The 23,534-nt window shown below is 31.7% G+C and overlaps 2 protein-coding genes across 3 annotated transcripts; one reads left to right on the top strand and one right to left on the bottom strand.

The window, feature by feature from the left end:
* The first annotated feature begins 1,188 nt into the window (after positions 1 to 1,188).
* On the top strand, positions 1,189 to 6,070 carry LOC131948351 (ubiquitin recognition factor in ER-associated degradation protein 1). The gene is made up of 11 exons (XM_059309933.1): positions 1,189 to 1,335; positions 2,582 to 2,699; positions 3,710 to 3,742; positions 3,926 to 4,053; positions 4,337 to 4,467; positions 4,588 to 4,660; positions 4,797 to 4,865; positions 5,205 to 5,279; positions 5,499 to 5,540; positions 5,645 to 5,736; positions 5,846 to 6,070. Exons 1-11 carry the CDS (start codon positions 1,333 to 1,335, stop codon positions 5,997 to 5,999), a joined length of 918 nt encoding a protein of 305 aa, XP_059165916.1. The 5' UTR covers positions 1,189 to 1,332; the 3' UTR covers positions 6,000 to 6,070.
* Positions 6,071 to 6,150: 80 nt separating this feature from the next.
* LOC131948350 (rab GTPase-binding effector protein 1) lies at positions 6,151 to 21,008 on the bottom strand. 2 transcript variants are annotated; one of them, XM_059309931.1, is made up of 24 exons: positions 20,874 to 21,008; positions 18,085 to 18,192; positions 17,378 to 17,602; positions 16,915 to 17,041; positions 16,711 to 16,816; positions 16,368 to 16,499; positions 16,025 to 16,096; positions 15,526 to 15,661; positions 15,090 to 15,248; positions 14,228 to 14,410; positions 13,466 to 13,588; positions 12,987 to 13,006; positions 12,446 to 12,671; positions 12,179 to 12,283; positions 11,941 to 12,071; positions 11,583 to 11,804; positions 11,027 to 11,125; positions 10,899 to 10,937; positions 10,707 to 10,808; positions 10,319 to 10,508; positions 9,787 to 9,953; positions 9,376 to 9,492; positions 8,975 to 9,085; positions 6,151 to 8,625 (listed from the first exon to the last, which is right to left on the bottom strand). In XM_059309931.1, exons 1-24 carry the CDS (start codon positions 20,914 to 20,916, stop codon positions 8,458 to 8,460), a joined length of 3,111 nt encoding a protein of 1,036 aa, XP_059165914.1. In that variant the 5' UTR covers positions 20,917 to 21,008; the 3' UTR covers positions 6,151 to 8,457. The 2 variants fall into 2 exon arrangements, with proteins under 2 accessions (XP_059165914.1, XP_059165915.1); XM_059309932.1 differs by lacking the exon at positions 14,228 to 14,410.
* Positions 21,009 to 23,534: the final 2,526 nt, after the last annotated feature.

Genomic DNA, 23,534 nt, shown 5'->3' with positions numbered 1-23,534 from the left:
AAATGCACTAACTCGGGCGCCGCCCATAAGAAATTAAAAAAAAAATTTTTCGCAGAATTTCCTCTCGGGAGTATTTTCATTTACTCCCCAAAGTTTCATGGCACTCGGATAAACTGTGTTGAACCGCATACACATTTTTTTTACCGTACATAGAGAAAAATCGCACCTCTACCCCCCCCCCCCCCCCCGGGCACCGCCCTTGCGAAATAAATTTTTTTTGCACAAATATATATATATATATATATATATATATATATATATATATATATATATATATATATATATATATATATATATATATACTAAATCCTAATTAAAGATCATAATATTAATAATAATAATATAAATATGTTGGCGGCTCTTTAAAAACTTTGAAATTTTGTAAATTGTCACTTTTGGCTCTTCTGTCTCAAAAGGTTGCCGACCCCTGCTCTAACGCAATACGCGTCAACATGTTATGCGCCATACAGACCGTTGATTCTGATCTCAGTATGCTTTTCTTTTTGGGTATGCTTCCAAAGCCTTTGTCCATCCGAGAACAAACTACAAGGTAGCAGTTGTTTGATTTTGGAGTTTTCTATCCTAGATGAGATTCCTAACAGGGAGGAGGAGTCCTATTGAAATGTGAGGGTTTTGCCGGGAACAATTAAATTGTAGGGAGCTGTATAGATGTGACCTTTCAGTCGGGAGTCCTAACGGCGGGAGCCTTATTATCAAGAGTCATTTAGTCGGGAATCAAAATTACGGTAGCCCATTGTCAGGAGTCTTAATATTATAACGGGAGCCGCATTCTCGGAGGCCTAAATGTCGTGAGTACATTTTCGGGATCTTATTGACGGGAGCCTAGTTGTCGCCAGCCCTTTTGATGGGGTCAATTTGACGGGGACAATATGACGGGGACGTATTGTCGAGGGCGTTATTGCTTATCATCGTCTATGATTTATACACGCTTAAAAGGCTAAGTAAAAGTTTAAAACAACAATTTACTTGTTCCTGTTATTTGTAACTTGTGAGTTTACTCACTCCTGTAAGCTCTATTCTCTCGTCTTAAAGTGTTTACGATAAAATTATAAAAAGTAAACAAAACACAACGAAGAACAAACCACTTAGATCTATAAGTGGTACAAAATAAATAATGTTATTTCGTCTGCTATTATTTTTAACATTTTTTTCTGGCAATGTGATCAAATAAGTAAACTTCCGGTCTAAATGTTTTCATTTTTTTCTTCGTCATTGCAGTTATCTTCTAGACTTAAAACAGCTTAGCATTAGATTCTAGGTCTAGATCTAGATCTATACAGAAGGAAAGGAGCCAAATCAACTGGCCTTAAGATGGTACTTTGGCATTTTAATAGTATAAAATCAAAACTGTTTCTATTTAAATCGGACTTTTTTATTTTTTTCATTTTTTTGTCATGTTTTTCTGCTTGTGACTTGCCTCAATTTAAAATTTAAATTGTAGTGTTGTGTAGCAAGGCGAAGTAGTTGTGTATGACTAAAAATTTTCTTTAAAAAGTATATTTTTTTATTTTGTATGTGACTGAAGTAATAAGGGCCTACTAATCTTTTACTAAACTAACGGTATTAACCTGTTTTTAAGTCATACAAAGACAAAGGCTAAAATGATGGTAATCTATCGCCTTAGGGCTTAGGTACGTAAAACTGGCCGAGGCTAGTAATGTGAAAAGAAGGTGCCTCATTAAATTTTAGTAATTATTTCACATTTTAAGGAACATTTATGTTTTGAAAGTTACAAAAATGTTTCAAAGTTTCATTCATATAGCTGTTTTTAAACAAGTGTTAAAACTTTTCAGTAATAAATAAAGACTAGCGATGTTTTCATCAGGTGCAACAAAGCTCGTTTACTTCAGCAGCCATCTTGTTTAGGTTTTTTTTTTTGGTAAACTGATAGCGGGAGATTCAGGGGAAGCCACTCTATTTTACAAATGGCTGCTGTTTATATCAAATATTGCTCACAAACACTGCTGTTTGAAGTTAATTTCTGGCCTATATCATTGATTTTGGTTTATTATTCAATTATCTATAATATTTGACACAAATATACCACAATATACTTCTATTAAAGCCTTAATAATGATGGAACTTTGTGGCCCATTACTAGCCTCTGCTAGATTACCAAAATGACTAAGTAGTAAGTACCCCAGCCCTAGGTTTAATAACACTGCTAAGGGTAAAACTGGTCAAACATAGAAAATTAAATGTCACTCCATAATAAAGTAATTCTAATCACAAAAATTCATGATCTTGAAGAAAATAGATTTCCCTAAAAATAAAAATTGTAATAATAACATGATTGAGACAGCAGCTAATTTACTGAGCTTACCAACCACACACTGAAATAAATTGGGTCATAACATCAATCCTTGCCTTAATTAAGCCAACAGTTAACCCACTGTTACAGCATTATTAAAAATTATCGGTCTAATTTTTAAAAAAAAGGCCAGAAGTTAACTTTAAACAGCATTATTTGAGATAAACAGCAACTATCTGTAAATTTGAGTAGTTTTCCCTGAAATCCTAAGTTTTAATCTTAAGAGTTCTAATTTGTAAACATTTTCAGTTTGGCTTTGGAAATAACTTTCCAGACTTCACAGCAGGGAGGACATTTCAAGAAACATACAAATGTTACAGTGTCACTATGCTTGGAGACAGAGAAGATGTGGAGAGAGGTGGAAAAAGTAAGTTAAAATTTAGCTCTAAATACTTAATCAAAATGTATTAAAGTAATAAGTCTACAAAATACTAATCTAATATGAAAAGTGACAACTTATAAATATAAATTAAAACTATCCAATGCAAGGGATGTTACTCTGATTCTATTGTAATGCTTACAAACAGTAGGGCTGGTAAGTAGGTCACCAACCAGTTCTATGGCTCATGCAGGTTTTATTGAGCAGTAGAACTGGTTGGTGATCTACTTACCAGCCTTATATCCATGACAACTACATCTTGCAAAATCCTAATTATTATTACCAGCACATTATGCAGTTTCCAACCTGGAAGGTGCATCTCCCTAAGAGGTGTGGACTAGTGCTTGCTATGGATGATGCCAAAAATATACAGATAAAATATAATACTAGTAAACTTTTGTCTCAGGATACTCAAATAAAATTTGATCTCTGGAATTTCTGACCTAAATAATGCCTTGATCAAACACTCTCAATAATTTAGGCAGGGGTTGGGGTTTATTTTAAATATCAGTTTGCACACAATATGAGGCGTGTCATATTAAATAGCTTTTGAGTGCAATACTTGGTAGCTTTTATACTCCAACTGATAACTACATATTATTGTAATCATTTTGTAACTTAACTGCATACTTTAAAAATTGCTATACAATACATAGCACAATCAAGTTAGCTATAGATTTCTCATCTAAATGCATATGCTTTATACAAACCCACTAGAAAATATTAGTTAGTGGGACAACAGCATTTGGCTTTATTCATTGCAGGTCTAAATTACCAGAAGTTTTTTAAATACACTAAATGCTTAAAAAAATAGATCCTGTGTATATTAAGAAGCTGCAAAAACATAAATACATTTTTTTATGGTTTTGAAAGATTTTAACAAAGTAATAATGCAATGCAATTTTGAAAAGTAGGATTGTTTTTCATTGAGTTCTGTTTTGTGTTCATTTCTTCCTGTTTATAATTAATTTAGTGAAAACAAAAATTTTCTTTCACAGTTATAATGCCACCCTCTGCGCTTGATAAACTGAGTAAGTAAATTATGGCTTGAGAGTAATAATTACAGTATTTAAATTTGTTACATTATTTCATAACCTTAATAAAGTGTTTCATGCCCATTTAGCTCAGTATTTAGAGAATATTTTTAAGAAGCAAATTTTTTCATAGCAAATGTTGACAAATAATTACATGCTTTTTTTTTTTACTTCTTTAAGCTCGCCTAAACATCCAGTATCCGATGTTATTTAAACTTACAAACAAGAAATCAAACACATTTCGTGAAACACATTGTGGTGTTCTTGAGTTTGTGGCTGATGAGGGTCGGATATTCATTCCATATTGGGTAAATTTTAAAGTTTAAAATAATCTCCTTCAACAAATTTCTTAGAGAATAGCTTTGTATTTTTATTTATTTATTGATTGTTTTATAAGGTTTTTTTTTGGCAAGAGCAAGTTTTGTTAATAAAACGCTGCAGATGTTGCATCATTTCTCCACAATTTTTTTATTTAAGATCTGAGTTGTAGTTTGTTTTGTATTTTAAATTACCAAAAAAGTAAACTCCTTTAGATTTGACTATTTAGCCCAAGTTTTGTAAGAACAGTGTTATTTTTTTATTTTTTTTTAGATGATGAGAAATCTTTGTGTTGATGAAGGAGATTTCATTCAGATAGACAATGTTTCCTTGTCTGTTGCTACATATGCAAAGTTTCAGCCTCAGAGTGTGGATTTCCTTGACATCACTAACCCCAAAGCTGTGTATCCTTTCAAAGATATTTTTTGTTTGTTTTGTTAAATACTTTCCTTGGCTTCCATTTTTTTTTTAGATTTAATTTTTTAAATTACCAAAATTACAATTTTCTTTAATTTTTAATTCAGTCTTGAAAATGCTCTCAGAAACTTTGCTTGCCTCACCCAGGGCGATGTAATAGCCATAAAATATAATGACAAGGTAAATTTAACATTTTATTGGTTAAAACAAAAATAAGCTAATTTTAATAAAAACTTAAATTTCAGGATTTTATGTAACAAGGTGGGTGGTGCTCATCAGTATATTGCTTATGTTGTAAGTTTTTTTATATCTCTAGGAATATGAATTATGTGTGCTAGAAAGCCAACCCGGCAAGGCTGTGTCTATTATAGAGTGTGATATGCGGGTAAGTAATTTCTGCAATTTTATAAATAACATTTTTTAAAGACACAATATTTTGGTCTAATTGTGTTTAATAAATAACTCTGGCCCTCAGATAAAGTATTTTTATAAACAATTTTATCAAGCACATGCTATACATAGAAATAATTTTAGAATGTGTTTTTTACTCAGTTGTTTGTTTTTTGTAAATTTAAACATTCAAGCAATGTTTGCTGTCAACTCAACAGTAACTTGATAGCAACACAACAATCTTGTAGATCTTGCTAAAAGTATATCTGTCCCACAAGCCTTGCAATATATGGCTACCTTTAAAAAATAATGACATTGTCCTGTCACCACTTAGGTTGATTTTGCACCACCAGTAGGCTACAAAGAACCAGAGTGGAAACCTAAAGTCCAGGACAGTTTAGATGGTGTTGTAAGTATTGTTTAGTTGGTGTCGATAATTATTTAGGTAGTTTTCTTTTGGTTAGGTGTCATTGTTATAATTTAGATCACGTGATTGGTGTTTAGACACCGGTGGTTGAAAAATACACTTAATTTTTTGCTTTGATCCAATCCTCAAAAATCACTTTTTAAAATTATTTTCGTGTGTAGCTAAGATTATAAGGGTGACGTTTCAAAAAATTTGTTTCAGGATATGGAGGCAGATACAGCAGATGATATTCAGTCCTTCAGGGTTTGTTTTTAATCTCCCTTTGAAAATTATTTGCCTATTTTAATTTCAAACATGTTTTTTTTTTAAATTTATTTTCATACTTTTATTGAAAATTAAATTTTTAGCCATTTGCTGGTCAAGGGAACAGACTGGATGGCAAGAAAAAAGGAACAGAAGCTTCATCTAGCGGATCTGCATTATGTGGGCCTCAAAGAAGGTAGTAGCAATATTTATATTTTTCATATGGATTAAACCTTACTTGTTTTGTAGATTATTAGGTGATTTTTACATTCATGCAAATACTGAGTGACTTGTGGAATTTTCAGGGGGATTCCTAACTACAATTTTAAACGTGGCACAATAACTTTCATAAGATCTGTCCGTCCAGCAACAAATGGAAATTCAGAAGCAGAGGAGGAAAAAGCTTTTGAGGCTTTCTCAGGAGAGGGCAAAACCTTGAAGAAAAAAACAAGAACTTAAAATTAAGTTTGACATCTATAAATATTTGTTTTAATTTATTGCTGCATGAGAAATTAAATTTTGCTATTACACTTTTGCATTTGTGTGATAGTATGTTTGATGGTTGTTTATTTCTATTTCTGTCACCTGTTTCCTTCTGAGCTTTGATTTTGAACCTTGATGAATGGGTTCAACATATATCAGTTTTAAATCTCCAATTATGAGTGGAATTTTAATAAACCTGTTACTGTTTTAAAAAAAAAAGAGCTAATGGACCTTTTTTAAATGAAAAAATCTTCACAAAAATAAAACTACATGTTGAATTCCTTTAATCAGTGACAATGCATGATATACAAATCAAGATAGTAACAATTTTAGATAGTTTTAAATAGAAGCAAATGTGAATTTTAATGTTTACAATTAGTACGATTTGGTTGTAAGAAGCTTGTTTAATCATTCATCTAAAAGAGATGGTTACAAGCTTGAACAAATACTAAAATTAAAATGCATAACCTAATCTAAGTAGGCCTAACTATTTTAACGAGTAGTAATACTAAATATTCAATGCTAAAATACAAATTCATACAGATTTGTGTAGAACTACTTTATTGCTTTCAGACAGAAACATAATTAGCAGTTACTATCACGATAAAAAAATGTATAAATATTTGATAGCTAATTAAGAAAATCTATTTTTTAAAACCAGTTAAGAGCAAAAGGAGATATGTAAGCAATATCAAATACTCATTGACAGAGGTATCATACAATGTTAACCATTCATTCAAATGCTCTTTTTTTTTTTAATCTTGAGTGAGTAAAATTATTAACTTTTTGAGGATTTATGAATTACATTATAGTTAAAACTAAGGACAAAAGTCAAAGATAATGTACACAAATGTTTAAGACAGATAATAAAATGGTTCTTTAAAAAAATACACCATTAATCAACCGAGCTATTTCTGGTGTGAATGGTGGTATTATTTATTAAATACATTTTTTACTGGCTTATTTAATATCAGCGAATTTTCATGATGGTAAAGTAAAATATTATTTTCTGTTGAATTTTTCATAAACAATGAAGCTACAAATATCTCTATCAGCACAAAAAAAAAGTCCCTCCATAACACATAATTATGGAGAGTTAACCTAGTCCAGGAGAAAAAACTCCAGATTAGAGTATGTATTGTAATTATCAGATCTGTAATTTCTTTTTTTAACTAATTTGTACATAAAATTACAGCTTTGAAGGCTTAAGTTTCACAGCAATATTATGAGTTTTTCTTGGATAGGGAATAAAGTACCTAATTTATACCAAAACAAAAATAAACAACTAAAATTTTTTTACCATTTTTAATCTTACTACAAAATACCTTTAAAAAGTTGTAAGAATGTTTAGATTAATACTGCAAATCTATTAAAAACATATATATTAATACTTCATTCATTTCTCATAGCTGGCTAGCAAAGCCATATAATTTAAAAAGCCAAACTTCAGATGAGCAATCATTTACACATGAACTATTGAAAAGTGCTGTATACATTCATAACACTTTCATATTATTTAATACCACATTAACATGTGTACGATTTTAAAATAAGTGTACAACTATTTAATGTATACAAAAATCCAATCACTAAAAACATTGTTTTGAAAAATACTCAAACTTTTTGTCTTTACATGTAAATGTTAAATTTCTTAATGAGATCCCACAAGCAATTAATGTCAAGTAACCTAACTAAATTATTAACTGGTAGAAAGACAGGTGTATCCCTCTTCACTAACTTTTCTGGTCCCAAGCCTTAAATAACTGTTCCCTGAAGAGTGGGAAAAATTTGGAAGTAGCTTATAGATAGCACTCAAGTTTATACAGATGTTACTAGTCGTTAGCAAACTATAATACACTAATTTGTAAATATTGCACTTTTTAAAATGGCATTGTGAAATACAAATGCACTTAACCATTCAAGAACATGTCCACTAGTTAAGTTTGAACATTGAAAGGTTGAATTAAACGAAAAGCTGAATTTTGTACATCAGTTAAGAAACAGCTATGATACAAACATTTTTAGTAGTTACTTGCCACAATATAATAGTAAATGAATAACAGCCGAACGGAAACAAAAAAGCAACTGGAAAACAACAACTGACAGCCAAATATAAATTTAAAAAGTAAATCTAAAAATAAGATTATTCTCTTTTTTTTTTTAAATGTTAATGAAAGAAACTAAATGATTTGTGGAAAAGAAAATGTTATTTTTAAAAAATCTTTCATTTAGACATACCTTTAAACAAAAAAAAAAGAAAGGAAGTTACAAATCCATACTTATGAAGAAAAAATTGTATGGCTTTCAAGTTTAGGTATCACAAAAGATTTTCTCCCAACAAAATAAATAACAAAAATACAATCCACTTATCAAACCATTTGTACATCATTATCTATGGCTCAAAAAAAAAAAAAAATTCTATAACTATCAGGAATTAATCAGGTGTGGCAGGTGGATCGGTGCTAAAATACGGTGTGGCATCTTTGACCAGGATAGTGTGGCAAACATCACAGACTTTAGCTGGCCGAAAATGTGGGCCAGAATTAACTGACTTTGTGATACAATCTGCACAAAATATCCTACCGCAATGTCGACAGTGATGCTAGTAAATAAAGTAAATAAAAATATATTAAAAAATAAATATTTAAAATTAACTTATTTAGGTAGAAATATAGAATTTATATGATGGGAATTTTTTTTTTTTAAATTATGCATTCTTACTTTAAAAATAAAAAGGAAAATACTGATTTTTATATCTTTAAAATTTTCAATATAAATATGTCAAAGCATCTGATATAATATACATTTTTATCAGGTTTTATTTATTTAGTTTTTGAAAAAAATTAATTTTGTAATCCCTCCCCCTGCCTCTCCCCTCCTCCCAGCAACTTCAAACAGCAACTAAGAACCGGCATTAAACTAATGGAACAGTAAATCTAGCAAAATCTCACCTTGCGTTTTGTGACACTAAAAGGTTGTCTACAGTTGTTACAATCATCAATATCTTCTTCGTGTTGCCACCGCACCTCATTCTCGGCTTGACGGATTTTCTCCAGTTGTATCTATAACCAATCAGAAACACGTCAACAGTATAAAATTTTATAATTATACATTGTCTTAAAATTATTTTAATGTATTTTTGACACTAATGAATTACCTTATTAAATTTGAAATTAAAAGTTTTATTTATTGAAATATTTTTTTAATTAATGCACGTAAATGACTATATTATAAAAAAAAATACAGCTATACACTACATTTTATCATTTCATTAAAAAATATGTAAAACTTTTTCCAGCTCGTTTGCCAATTCTAATTTAAAACAAACATTAAATTGTATTGAAAAACATACCTGCAAAGATTGAGATAATTTTACAAAGTCCCTCTGTACTGCCTCACTGTTGTCCAGGTCTATCTGTAAAGACTGCACTTTGCTCCTCAATGTGTGATTCTCTGATTCTAATTTACTCTGGAAAAAAGGGAGAAAAAGTTAAATTAATAATCTTTGAAGAATTTTACAGGTAACATTGATATTTTTCTAAAAAAGAAGATTTAGCAGTGACTGTATTTATTCAAGATAGATACAAAACAATAAAATTCTCTGATTCTAATTTACTTTTGGAAAAAGAAAGAAAAAACTTGATTATCATTTTGAAGAAATTTAAAAGTAACATTTATACTTTTTAAAAAAAGAACACTTAGCAGTGATTGTATTTATCCAAGATAGATGAAAAAAAAAACACAATAAATTAAAACTATTTACTTTTCTCTTATCCATTTCTTCTAATCTCTCCTGCATTTTGGTAATGAGTTGCTTGGTCTTGGCTTGTATTGTTTTAAGAGCAGATTCTGACTCTCTGTTCTTTGTTTCTGTTTCTGCCCTGAGTGTTGATTCCTTTTCCAAGTCTTTCTTCAAAGACTCAAGTTCAACTAGTGAGAAACGGTTTACAATAATTGAACAGCCTGTTGCTAAAAGTACTAATCAAACCAAGCAATGATTGATATTTCTCTACTTAAGTTTTATCTTATGTACAAATATTAACACTGAAGTATTAGGTGCCTCTTTCAAACAAACAACTAAAATAAAAATGTTATGTTAAATATCCAATTAAAAATTTTGAACTCTGTCTCAAAATGTTGTGACTTGAGTGCTTTTAGCACCAAGTTCTTAATTGTTTCACAATCATGGCATTAGGATATTTTGATCACGTTAGATTTATGATGTATATACAAGTGGTTTTTTTAAATCTGGCAAAAGTGAAAAAGAATTGACCTGTAATCAAAACATTTCTTACCAACTTTGGCCTGGAGAGCACTAATCTCTTGAGTGAGTGTTTCCTCCAGGGTTGTCTTTTCTTGCTGCTCACCCATGACTTGAGACTTCAAAAATACAATCTCACTTTTCAATGTCTCTTCTATGTGTTCTTTTGCTACTTTGGCAGATATAATTTCCTCCCTGTACTTAAGCAGAAGTAACTGCATCTCCTACAAATGAGAAGAAAAAATTTGACTTAATGATTTGTAAAATAATAAAACAGGCAAAATTTTTGCAGAAATTTAAAATGTAGAAAATGTAGAATGCAGAAAGTCAAATGTATTTGTTATCATATTAGAGATGCATTTCTACAGGAAACTATCAGAACTCATTACATATTTTAACATTAAAAATTCTAAACATTATACCTCTAGATTGTTTGGTAAATTAATATCTTCATTTTGAAGCTGTTGCGCTGTCTTGGAATGTTTATCCACCAAACTATCATTTTCTTCTTGTAATTTTATAAGCTGGAGAGACAAGCATGAAGATTTATTGATTCTGGTTTAAATTATTTCAAAGTGAGTCTTATTTTTCTATAGGAAATAAAAGATAACCACCTCATTTTGCACTTCTTGACGACCCTCTGTTAATGTTTTCTGTTGGAGAAAATAATACATTTTAACAAAATATATGAACGTGTCTTGTAGAAAACATTTGTTATGTGAGATTATTGAACTAGACTTACACAATGATCTTGAAGCTGCAAGTGTGTGGCAGAAAACTGATCTTTTAAATCCTTAACATATTTCTCACAGTCCACAAGCTTACTGGTTAGATGTGAGATCTGCAAGTTAAGGGGATAATATTAAACAACAAAAAGGGAGTTAAATAAGTCAGTTAAAGCCTTGGGTCATAGGTCATGTTTGTGAAGTTGTTTGGTATGATCTTGAATTATGTAGTCAGTTACTTGAATCTAAAATGCAATCTGTAACTGTGCATACACAGACTGAGTTATATGTTCTGACCAGGATTCATGAGATCGTATTTATTCATGTAGTTAAATGTCAAACAAATTAAGTAATTTGGTCTGACCTAGGGTCATGTGATCAAGTTAACAGCCATTTGGTCTACTTTAGAATCATGCTGTTAGATATTTGGACAAAAAAACAGCAATTATAAATAGCTTTATTTAGCAATTTGGTCTGAACTAAGGTAAAGCGATCATGTTTATAAATTCATTTGGTCTGGTCTAGAATCATGTGATCAGATATTTGGACACAAAAAAAAAAAAAAACCCCAACCTGTGACTGTGCATCTTCTGCTGCATTCTTTAAAGCCTCCTCCAGCTCTGTTTGATACTTTAATAAATTCTTGTTGGTCTGTTGTTCTGTGGCCAGGGATCTCTCCACTCTTTTCATTTCTGTCTTGACCATCTTCAACTCCTCCTGGACGGTCTGAAGCTGGGCCTCGTAGTTTGAGCACATGCTACAGGGGCGACCCAGTTTCTCTCTGGCTGATTTCATCTATGACAAGAAACATCAAAGTACATTAGGTTTATTTTTTTTACTAAGCTTGGTTGGTAAAATTATTTTTAAAATATTTTTCTGCTTTGATACTGTGTTGAAAACCTATTTAAAGTTATACTATACAGATTCTTACCTCTTCTTGCAAAAGAGACCATTCTTTTTCACTAACTAATCTTTTGCCTTCTAAATTCTGTTTACTGGCACCTGCTTTCGATTTGACCCCTGCCACTAATGATTTGTATGCTTCCGTTTCTGGCGTAGGGTCTAAAAAACATTAAAAATACATTTTAAAAATACAAATATTTTGCATGAGAAAAGAGAAACTTTATAAACCTTTCTGGTGTGAAACATCTAAGTAAAACACATCTTACCAGTGATTGCCTTCAGCTGTGCGGCTGTCAATGATGGGAGATTCAATATTTTCTCTGGGCTGATTCTAATGGTTGTCATGCCCTCTATACTGTCCTGACTGCCCCCTAATCAGTAAAAACATTTAGTCAGGAGGAAAAGAATAATACTTTGATAATTTTTTTTTTTTTTAAATTAACTAAATGTTGTTTAACCATGTAAGTATTTGTTTTAAGCTGAATAATAAGAAATAGCATCTACGAAACAAAAACAATTAAACAGAAACTCACTTAAAATACCATCAGCTTCATTCAATGATCTGGTTTCATGAACACCGCTGTCTAGAAATATGGCATCATCATCATTATCATCCCGCCCAAAGCCATCACAGATATCAGAGCTGGATGCTGACCTATGAACCACTGCTGAACTGGAGGATGTTCGTGAACCACTTGCACCTTCAGAAGCTTCTCCATACACCACTTCAAATGGTGAGTTATCTCCCCTGCCTCTCTCCTACACAGCAATTCATAACAGTTTAGAGCAGGCACATAAAACCTGTTAGGTTTAGTATGTTAGTTTTTGTATAGTAATAGAAGAAAAATGGGAAGGAAATGTTTCTTTTTAAATTAAGTAATCTACCAAATATTTATATTTATATGGATAGTAAACATTAGAAAAACAATTTATTTTAATTCAATGACACTTTTAGCAGTTTAAGATTTAGCCTTACAACGTTTTAACATGAAACAAATCAAAAGATAAGGAGTAAATATAACTGTTTTTTTTAAGCAAACCAATTGTTAAAAATACTATATAAATTTTACTTACTGATTTTTTCTTCTCATCTTCTGTAAACAAAAAGATAAGAAAATAAAAGAAATTAAGTTATTTTTAATCTCTTCTATTTCTTGAGAATGCTTACTTTTCTTCTACTTAAAAATTCTCAGTGGATTGGTTGAATATTACATTTTTTCCTTTCTTTACATTATTGACAATTAAAAATAATTCCCTAAGTTTTATTAAAAACTGTCTAAGGCACAAAAGTACATTGTAATTGATATACTATTTCATGAATAATACATTCTTCTTTATTCTGCATACATTTTAAAAACCAAAGAGCATCATCCCACCAACAGCACTAGATAGTAGAATAAATCTCAAGTTGCTGGAATGCCATAGCCTAAGATGAAAAATATTTCTGAGAACCGTTTGATGAAATAAACTAACACTGTCTAGATGCATCCTTGAAAGCGACAAGAAACAAAAAGAAGACAGCCACTATTTAAGTAACTCATTTAGAATCTTACCTAATCTTGTCTGGCTCAATTTCCTTCTCTCCTCCTGCTCTTTCTCCTGCCTTTCTCTTTTCTCTTCCAATGCTCTTACTTTCTTCTCTTGAGCTTCCCTGGCTTCATCCTTCTGCTGCAACTCTGTATAAAAATAATAAAATAACCATCAAACAATAGAAAAACAACGTTAATAGAACATTTGAACCCTTTCTTTTTTATCTGTGTGACGTCTTCCAAAATTCAATGTGCTGCTGAAGGTGTTATCTGGGTACTATGTCTAAATTTTTGCAGTCTAAATCATTAGCTCAGACAAAATGGATATCAATTTAAAAAAACATATTAAGTTATAAGTAGGCTGTGAAATTGTAATTTTTATAAAAATGTGATACATTTTTAGAGTAAAATAAGCAGAAAAAAAATAGCTGCAGTAGTTTATTTTTTTACATTAATGAAAATAATGTAACTAAATGAAATTTTAAAGTTTGGGTATATTTTAATAACTTGAATCATATGATTTTTTATTTGACGGGTTATCAAAACAAAACAAAATTTTCACAATAAAGTTGAAACAATTGTAAATTTAAAAAGCAAGAGCAGGAAACTCTTAAGTCATTACAAATATTAAAAGGGAGAGATCATATTTATAAGGGTAAATGTCAGGATGTATTAGATAAAATATTTGGGGTGGTAGGGGGTTAACAACACAGCATTGTATACATCATGACAATTGCAGGGAAGTGGTGATAGGTAGCAGGTCTGTGGAGATAATGTCTCTCTTACTGTGTCTATCAGAGAGTTTAGTTTCATGAGCTAAGTGGCCTGGTTTACTGTCTCCTTGGTGAGGTAAAGTTTCCAAATTCGACTTGTTCTTAAGTTTTGATTTCTTTTCCTTTTTAGAACTATTTTGATTGGTATTTTTGGCAGGGCTATTAGAGTTTTCATTAATAATGCCCTTTACTTCATCTGGAGATCAAATCAAATCAACAGGACACATCATGCAACAGGATTCTAAGAGCTGTAGGAAAATGTAGAAATATTTTCGACAGAAAATATTTTAAATCAGAAGTCCCTTGGATTTTAACAAAAAATTATTTAAACAAAAAATTATTTGAAATAGCTAAGATATATTATTAATTTGAAAAAAAAAAGCCACTCAAAATATTTTTACTTTAATGTCTAGTTTATTTAACCAACAATACATTATTTCTAAATGTCTAACTCAGTATGAGCCTAATCATTATGGTTTATTTAATACATAGGTTTTACCATCAAATACTTAACAGAACATTTCTAGCATTTAAAAAATGATATAATTGAAAAAGGAGATAACATTTCTCAGAAATCAATTGTAAAACATGTACCAGAAAGTTGCAAAATTTACTACACTAAATCAGAAACAAACAACAACCCCAAATGCTATTTTGCTTGGGCATGCTGTGTTCTCTGGAACTTTGAAGTTAAAAACAAGAATGCTATAATGTTTCAATGTACCTAATAACATCTGGCATGCAAGGTTGAGTTGATTTTTAAGGTGTATGACTTAGCTTACAACACAAAGTTGAAATGTGTCTAGACCAAAATTTGCATGTAATGAGCCTTCATTCACTAGCTAGACAAAAATGAACATGTAACCAGTGCTCACCTGCTATCTGGCGTTGCTGCTCTGTTGTCAAAACTCCTTCCATGCGCCTGAGATCCATCATCATAAGCCTCTGTGACTCAAGAAACTGATCATTGGCCATCTGCCAAGTTTGCTTCAGTGAATCATGAGCTTGTTTTTCTTCATCCAAAAGGAGGCAAACTGTACAATATATAATAATCATTTAACTATGGCTTCCTTTATATAATTTCATTTCAATATGATATCCCTATATGACCATTAAACCTAAAAAAAAAATAGCTCCTTACTAGAATGAAGTTTAGATAATTTAAAAATACATAAAAAATTAAAGTCTTTCTCCAAAAAAAAACTTTAAGTGATATTCTTATAATACTTGTGTTTTTTTTTTTACAAAATATATTTAACAGTAAAATAACCTCATGCATGCACATAACCAGGCAGTTCAACAATGTGTTACCATTTTTCAGCTCAGCGTTGACTTTATCTGCTTCATCCTGCAGTACATTTTTCTGTGTGCTCAGCACAGCAACATACATTTCTAGATCAGTTCTTGCAGCTTTCTCTGCTTTAAGATAACTATATAATTTTTCAACCTGTTAAGGTATACAGCAATTTATTGGCATCGATTTTCGCTTCAAGTGTTATAAGTAGCCTATATTGTTATATACATGGGTTAATCGGTATTTGGGTTTAACAAGTGAAACTAGTCATGTAAAATTTTGATTCCATTCTCAATACAATGGAAAAACACATTTATAATATATATACTTGAATAAGTTATAATACATAACTAAAAATTTTCTCATTAATTTATAATGGATGGTGGGATAATAAACAAGGCTTGTTTTGTTTTATTAGTATTTTCCTCATTGCCAAATAAATCCTAGGTAAACTAAAATGAATAAAATTTCAAAGCTTTAAATGTAAATCCTACTAAAGATAAACAAATTATTTACTTTTTCTGTCAGATCAGTAACAGAATCAAGGTCTGGTAATGATGGGGACTTCCTATCACGGTCTGGACTATTCTGTAACAAAAGGTCTCATAAATTAATTTTTAAATAATGCAGTGGATATTGTTTCTTAAGTACAAAAATGTTATTAAAAGTCATAACAATGTGAAAAATTTAAAAAGAGTAGTCCCATTTCCTTGCAGAGTGTTAATTCTAAAAGTAAGGTTGCACAGATATTTTTTGTGTGAAGTGTCTGATATATTCAGTTTATTTTCTAAATTAATTTTGTTTTAGCTGAAGCTGCTAGGGAAAATATTTATCATTTTGTTTGTCAAATTTTCATCACCTGATGCTGGGCACATTTTTTCTGAGCTTCAGCTAATTTTGTTTCTGTAGCTTCTAGCTTGGCTTTCAGAGATTTGATTTCTGTTTCAAGAGGAACCACTACGGACTTTAAAATTTGGGCATCTTCCTGGGCCTGTGCATTAAAAAAACAAAAAAAAATAAAATGAAAAAGTCTTAGGCAATGATAAATAACTGCAACAAATAACGCAATTTTAATTAAAGATATTTTGTTTACTCCAGAAGTAAGAAATTGTTATATTTGTTAGTACTATAAAAATGCTTATGACTGTGTTAAAAAACTTAATATAATAATCCCCCTACAAACCAAATTAAAAGTAATTTACTTTTCTCATGCTTTCTTCCAAATTCTCATGCTCCATGCTTGTACTTAACGACCCTACAGCCCCTACACGCTTGATTGATTTGGCTACTGTAGACAGAAACCCTTCTCTGAAATAGAACAAAAATAATGTTTACAATCCAAGCTGTTTTACCAATAGTTTCTTTACATTATAACTATAAATAAAATCAGCTCTGATTGTACACACCTTTCTTGACTGAGTTTGTTTCTTAATTCTTGTATTTCCTCTTCATAATTTTCATTCAATGACACAAGTTTGTTCCTCTCTGACTCATAACGAGCTGCTGTATTATCTGATGCAGTTTCAGCTGCCTCTGTGGACAAGATTAACGCACTATTTAATACAGATCTGACATCAAGGTTATGAGTACTTCAATGCTTGACATCAGTTTTTCTTTCAAGAATCTTCCTGGAGAAAATGTCTGGAAGAAGAAACCCTGCCCAACAGTAGCTGATCAACACTGAGCAACCATCCCAATTTAATGTATTCACACCTATTTCTCTTAAATTTGAACATAAGCAATGAGCTAATATTTTAGCATTTAAATACGAAGTACTTTAAAATATAACTTAAAATGTGGTGCTTTTTTAAATAAGTTGGAAATTGCATTTTTTCAACTTTTCTACTTCACTATTTTTGGCTATCTCACCTTTTAATAACTGTTGTAGACTAGCAAGTTCTTGTTGGTAGTTTGCAATAATGCCAGAAATCTCCTCTTGTTTACTGCTCTCTGACATGGCTGCAGCTGTTCTTACACCCTCAAGCTCCCATCTCACTTTGTTCATATCATCTTTCATGCTGGACAACTCTTCTTCCATAGCCTTGACCTTCAACTCACTAGCTAAACATCTCTCCCTTTCTTTTTTCAGCTCATCTGTTTTTTAACAGTATGTAAATATCTTAGTGCAATGCTTAAATTAGATTAGAAATCTTTTTTTTTTGTAATATTAAAACAAAACTATTTCTTTTAATGTAATTAATACTAAAAACAAGATCTATTAATTGTTAATATTTTAAAAGGATATTTGCTAAATGTTATGTGTCAAAAGCATTTTAAAGACTTATTTCATTATTTAAGAGAATATTGTCGATGCTATCAGTATCAGGTTCTTAAATTCTTCTGGGAATATTTTTGAATGACTTAGGTTTTTCAGCTTTAAAAAAATGTTCACAAGATACCCTAAAGCATGTTATGCCAAAGCAACTTTCTGTTTTTTTAACTATTAGCTAGTAGCTATAAAAACAAGGGTAGACATAAAAACTTTAATACACTACACTCTTCTAATTAGCAGGTTGGTCATTATTTTACAACTTTTATTATTATTTTAAACGAAAATGCTGCTAAAAACAACAAACCTTCTTTCTGCAAAAAAAGTTCTCTAAACTTTGCTCGTTTTAATCCAAAGTCATTCTCTAGGTCTGTTTTCTCCTTCTGAAGCTGGAGAAGTTTTGCTTCGAGCTCTTCTACAACACAAAATAATTTATGAAAATTTAGCTTAACTGACCAAAGAAGTGGCAATGATGCAGATACAACAAATTAATACCATCAGACAAATAAAAAGCCTACATAAACATAAGACTAAACATTGTTTTATTTTTGTTTTAAACTCACAAAACCTTTTACTAGAAAAATAGAAAAAATCTACTAAGATTTTAAAAGTTTAATCAGTTTAACTGCAAGCAAGAAACTCCAGAGTTAATCTAGGTCTCAAGTCTGTAGAATCTCCCTCAAATCACCCAGCAGTAATGGGTACTTAACTTATGAACAAGCCTACAGAGTAGCCTCAACCAACCATTAGGCTTGTTGCATTGAGTTGAATTTAAACTCAAAACAATAAATTAAATAATCTCATTTGAATGGGTCAGGCCATATAGTGTTGTGCCTTCATTATTAATTTTAACTAGCTAATTAATATAATAATATGGGCCACCTAATGAGAATATTACTGAATGTTACAATAGAAAAAAGCCTTAAATAGCCAGTTTACAGGTCACATGCCATCAGCCACTGAGAAAGCATGCATTTGATTGGTTGCTTAGAAAGCACGTTGGTTGGCAGCTGACACTATGAAAAGTACCTGGGTTTTTATGAAATTGTTTATATTATTATTTTAAGTTTATATTTTAAGGCCACTATGCCGATGGGGTGACGTTCTGACCGGGATTCAAAGGGACGACTCAAAATATCATCCCTAGATTCTAGTTAGTAGAATCTAATAGTTAGCCTAGTGATGTTAAGTTTTTAGTTTATATCTTTTATTTAGATCTAGAATCTAGACCAGGATCTAGATCTAGATAGTTGGCCTGCCCTAACTTTTTTATACTATAGTACATAATTAGGGATTTTGGTAAAAAAACACTAATCATCAGATAAAAATAACAATTACATATTCTTGTAGAGCTCAACTATATGAAAACAAAACAAAAGATTTTCTGTCTAGCTCAAATAGTTTTTTTTAGCGATTTTTTTGTGAGGGGTGGAATCCCCTTGTTTTTGCATTGGCCAATTGTGACAAGTCATGGTATGCCTGAATAAATTGAGCATAGCTATTTTACTTGCATTTGTATTTTGTTCATATTTGCAGAGTTTAGCTAGAATGATATATAGAACTTGTGTATGCTGTTGAAATGAATAAAAATAATACAGAAGTATATTTTTGTATTGGCTTTCTTCCATAACCCCAAAAAAACTGTGCTGCGCAAATATGAAAATGTTTCTAAAGCAATGTTTTACAGTGAATGAAAGAACAACATAGTTAGCAATCTAAAGTAAATGACTTGAACACTGTAATGTGCATATAATTGCCTTATTATTTTGGGCAGGTGAAGTAGAGTCCATCTTTAAGCCATTTTGTTAAAAGTGAACTGAAGTTATCTGATCAATGTTTTTATGTGTGTATTGTGTATGAATTCTGATATTCAGCATATAAATATAACTATAAGTAAGGGTAAGTAGAACTTGAATACTTAAAATTACAGTTAGCACATAGCTAGTGTAGTGTATTCTAGCAACAGACAGGTAACCTATGTCTGACTCTGCAAAATTTTACTTCAAGCAAAACTAGAACCAGAGTTGAAAAAATGAAAGACAGGTATATTAAAATATTTTTAAAACAACAAGTAGGAGATTTGTTTGTACATTCATTACATAAGAATACTGTTGTTAGTGTATCAAAACTAAAAGCCGACAGATCGGGATGAAGAAATATAACATTGGCGTCAATGGGGGCAACGTGACCTACTTACGGTGACTACTTTCAAATGAGTATTTACTAATGTCAAAGTCGAAATATCCAAAAATAAATATCATTTCTATAAAAATGGGATGTATCTGCTTTGGAAACTTTCATTATCTAAATGGAAACTTTTGAAGTTAACCTTTATACAGCGGTAAGACCAAAGCAGAGACAGCATGCAATCAGATCGCTAAGCCATCAAAACAACTGGAAAACCATTCTACTTTTCATTTAACATTAGGAAATGACCTTTTAAACTTAATTACCATAAATTAAAAACTTATTAGTATGCAAAACCAAATCTCGTGCGCCCGGTATCAGAAAGTAATGGGAGATTTCGGGTCATGTTTTTACTGCGATCTCGGCCGATACCGACAACCCCAACATAATAGTAGTATTAGTAGGCCTATAGAATACTATAGATTTGAGTATAGATCTAGCTAGATCTAGATCTATCTTCTAGAGTCTAGACTAGAGTTATCTAGAATCTAGCTAAAATCGAAAGAGATTCAATTCTAAGGAATTCTTAGAGTGGCCTATTTTTACTATTTTTATAATATTTTATATATTTAAGTTTAGATAGTTTAGAATAGTCTAGTTTAGAATCTAGATTACTCTACCCTCTAGTCTATATCAAGATCTAGATTCTAGATCTAGATCTGGACTTCTACAGTTCTAGATCTAGATTCCAGATCTGTAGTTCTAGCTAGACTCTAGACAGTCTACTGAGACTGACTCTACTCAGTCTACTGAGACTTTGTCTACGCTAGACGCCACTAGACGGTACGGAGTAGTGTCAGACTCAGACTGTCACAACAGACAGAGTAAGAGAGTTAGTCTATTTTTCATATTGCAATCTGTACAACGTAACTGATAAATGTAGCTGTATTTTTAAACCAATAGGTGCACCTTTAGAGAAAGCCACCTTTCCTGCTTCAATCTCAGACTCCATTCGTACAGATCACAGTAATTGTTTATGTTTGTATCACTGTATCATTTCTACAACTTCACGTCATACATTACTCGCCATCTATTTCCGAAAACTCTAATATGGGAGAGAACTCTCTTGTCACAAATGTTTAGTGTGGGTGTGTTTGTGTAAAGGCATTTTGTCAAATACAATCTGTGTGTGTGTGTGTGTGTGTGTGTGTGTGTAGAGAATCTATTGTGGACTTTGGACAAAGTTATTGAAAATCGATATAAAATTACGAACACATTTGTAGACAAATATGATTATTACATCTTAATGATTTTGTTAATAAAAATAAGCATGCATTTTAATTATTATTTAAAATTTTCATTCTACATGAGCAAAGTAGGGGAAGGAACACTGTATTTTATTGACATTTAATTATTAACTGGTTGTGTCTCTTTCCAAAATCGTGTTGATTTGCTCGAATCTCGGTTAAAATTCAAAGCATGATAATTCAGCAAATAAATGACATTCAGAATTCAAACAACAGATATTTCAGACATGTTAAACTAGATTACTATTAAAATAAATTGATACCGAGACATGAAATATATTTAAGTTTTAAGGTCATTTTAAGTGTGTCAAGTGGAAACTGCTTGATAGGACATTTATCTAAGAGTTTAAAAAGTTCAAGGCTGTATGCTCAGTGTACGCCTAAATGAACAGTTTGGAAGTGGGGTGGGAAGGGAAAAGAGAAAAGCGGTAAAACAAAAAAAAAAATACATTATGGTTAGGAACGCTTAAAATAAAAATAGTTGGAATTGTAGAGTTAGATCTGTAACTGTTGTACTTGAGTCGGGTTATTTAATTTTTTTAGACGTGGTACTATAGGTTATGTATGGAATTAAAATTAAATAAATTAAACATTTTAGAAAATCGGCCTTTTAGGATAGACATTTTCTGCCTATTTTTTTTGGGGTATGAAAATACAACATCAATAATATTACTTTAGGCTACACAGTAAAAGTTGTTTTAGGTTAGTCCTCGATAAAAAAAATCGCTAACACTATTTAACACGTAACACTTGTACTCACTTATATAGACCTACAAATATTATATTTCTTAAATTTTTCAACTGTAAACTTCGGAACAAAACGATGATGTATTCACTAATTTATCCAGATACTGCAGTAGTCAGTTTTTATCACCCTCTTAACCCTAGATGCCTCCAACTTGACTTTATATTTTACAAAACAAGTGAAGCGTCAATTCCAACTTTCTGTTTTAAAAGTCCACACCAGTCAGTTGTTTAGCGTAACGTGGGGGCGTAAACAATGGCATATCTAGCCCACTTACGTCGCAGCTGATAAAGATGGGAATTGTCGAATTGTCATAAAGCGAAAAACTTGTTCTAGATATCAAGGGAAGTAAATCTGCTTAAAACCTTATTAGCAAGAAAGTATTAGCTGTACTGTAATGGCCTAAAACATTGTATGACTAGTGGTGAAGTCCTAAAACATTGTATGACTAGTGGTGAAGTGACATACAGTCGCTAAAAATAGCGTGATTTTAGTTGGTTTTATGCAATTCCACAGAAAAAAAGAAAAATCGATATCTAAGGAAATGCTTTATAGTGTGACAAAAATTAATTGAACTATAATTTTGAAGAGATCTTTACTTAGATAAGAACGTCTAATTCCAATTATAGTTTACTATTATAGATGGTTAGTTAGCAATCGGCGCCCATTTTTATAATGTATTATAAGCAGTATACATATACCTTTATCAGTGCCCCCCCCCCTCCCCCCATGAGAAAAAATCCTGGATGAAACACTAATGGCAGAGTTTCTTCCAGGCATCACTTCGTCTGGCTTTTCGTGACGATGTGTGACGGAGGGGAGGGGGGAGGTAAGGATCGTTAAAAAAGCGTGACGGCATTTATGACAGCATTTAGTCTGGCCCCTACCCACGAAGATCTGTCCGGCAAAGGTTAAACCTGCCAGGAGCACGGGGATCCCACCGGCATAGAAATTGGGGTCATTTGGGGCACACAAGCCATCCCACCTCTCCAAGGCGCTGTGTCGTTAGGATGGTCCGGGTGCTGCAACGACGCCATAGGTGGCCCGCCTATGGCCTAAGAGTGTTCTGCCCGCACGCTCACACGATTTACATTGCTACTTCGTGAGCTCAATGCCAAAGGACCGCGACTGCACGGTGTAGGAATCAGCTACATCATTCTACACAATGCAATTTAAGTCGATTGACAGCCGACATACTTCATGACAATGGCAATCGTTATGAGCGGGAAGACATTAAGTTAAACACCCTCGGCGAAACCACAGTTGACGTAGTTCATCGCCCAGGAAGGGGTCCCGAAGGACACTGAAGTTGAGCCAGATGAGATAATGAGATATATTCAGAGACGCGGACGTTAAGGGGGCAGTATCACCCAGACTAAGGGAGAGAAACCTTTGCGAATTGTTTTGTTACCCTGGAATGTTGGACTCAGTTATGAGTAGTGGTAATCTAATGGTTCAAGAAATGTGAATTCCCTGTCTTGCATTTTATACAAATGTGGAACTGAATTTTTTTTAAAAATGTTTTAGCGTATTTTATTTTAAGTTGTAGTAAATGTTGATCCTGATCAATGACAATTT

This window comes from Physella acuta, unplaced genomic scaffold (assembly GCF_028476545.2).
Source record: "Physella acuta isolate Inbredline_101_S28 unplaced genomic scaffold, ASM2847654v3 ptg000641l, whole genome shotgun sequence".
In the NCBI taxonomy this organism is placed as follows: Eukaryota; Metazoa; Mollusca; class Gastropoda; family Physidae; genus Physella; species Physella acuta.
This window is presented reverse-complemented; position numbering and strand designations above follow the sequence as displayed.

What these genes read in the sequence shown, in the direction of transcription:
- LOC131948351 (XM_059309933.1), top strand. An exon ending in TGTGGAGAGAGGTGGAAAAA is followed by an intron (nt 2,700 to 3,709) that starts GTAAGTTAAAAT and finishes TTTCTTTCACAG; the next exon opens with TTATAATGCCACCCTCTGCG. An exon ending in ATCACTAACCCCAAAGCTGT is followed by an intron (nt 4,468 to 4,587) that starts GTATCCTTTCAA and finishes TTTTTAATTCAG; the next exon opens with TCTTGAAAATGCTCTCAGAA.
- LOC131948350 (XM_059309931.1), bottom strand. Translation starts at nt 20,916, where the DNA reads ATGGAGTCTGAGATTGAAGCAGGAAAGGTGGCTTTCTCTAAAG. An exon ending in AATTATCTCAATCTTTGCAG is followed by an intron (nt 9,086 to 9,375) that starts GTATGTTTTTCA and finishes GATTGGTTATAG; the next exon opens with ATACAACTGGAGAAAATCCG. An exon ending in TTAGTGTCACAAAACGCAAG is followed by an intron (nt 8,626 to 8,974) that starts GTGAGATTTTGC and finishes TTTATTTACTAG; the next exon opens with CATCACTGTCGACATTGCGG.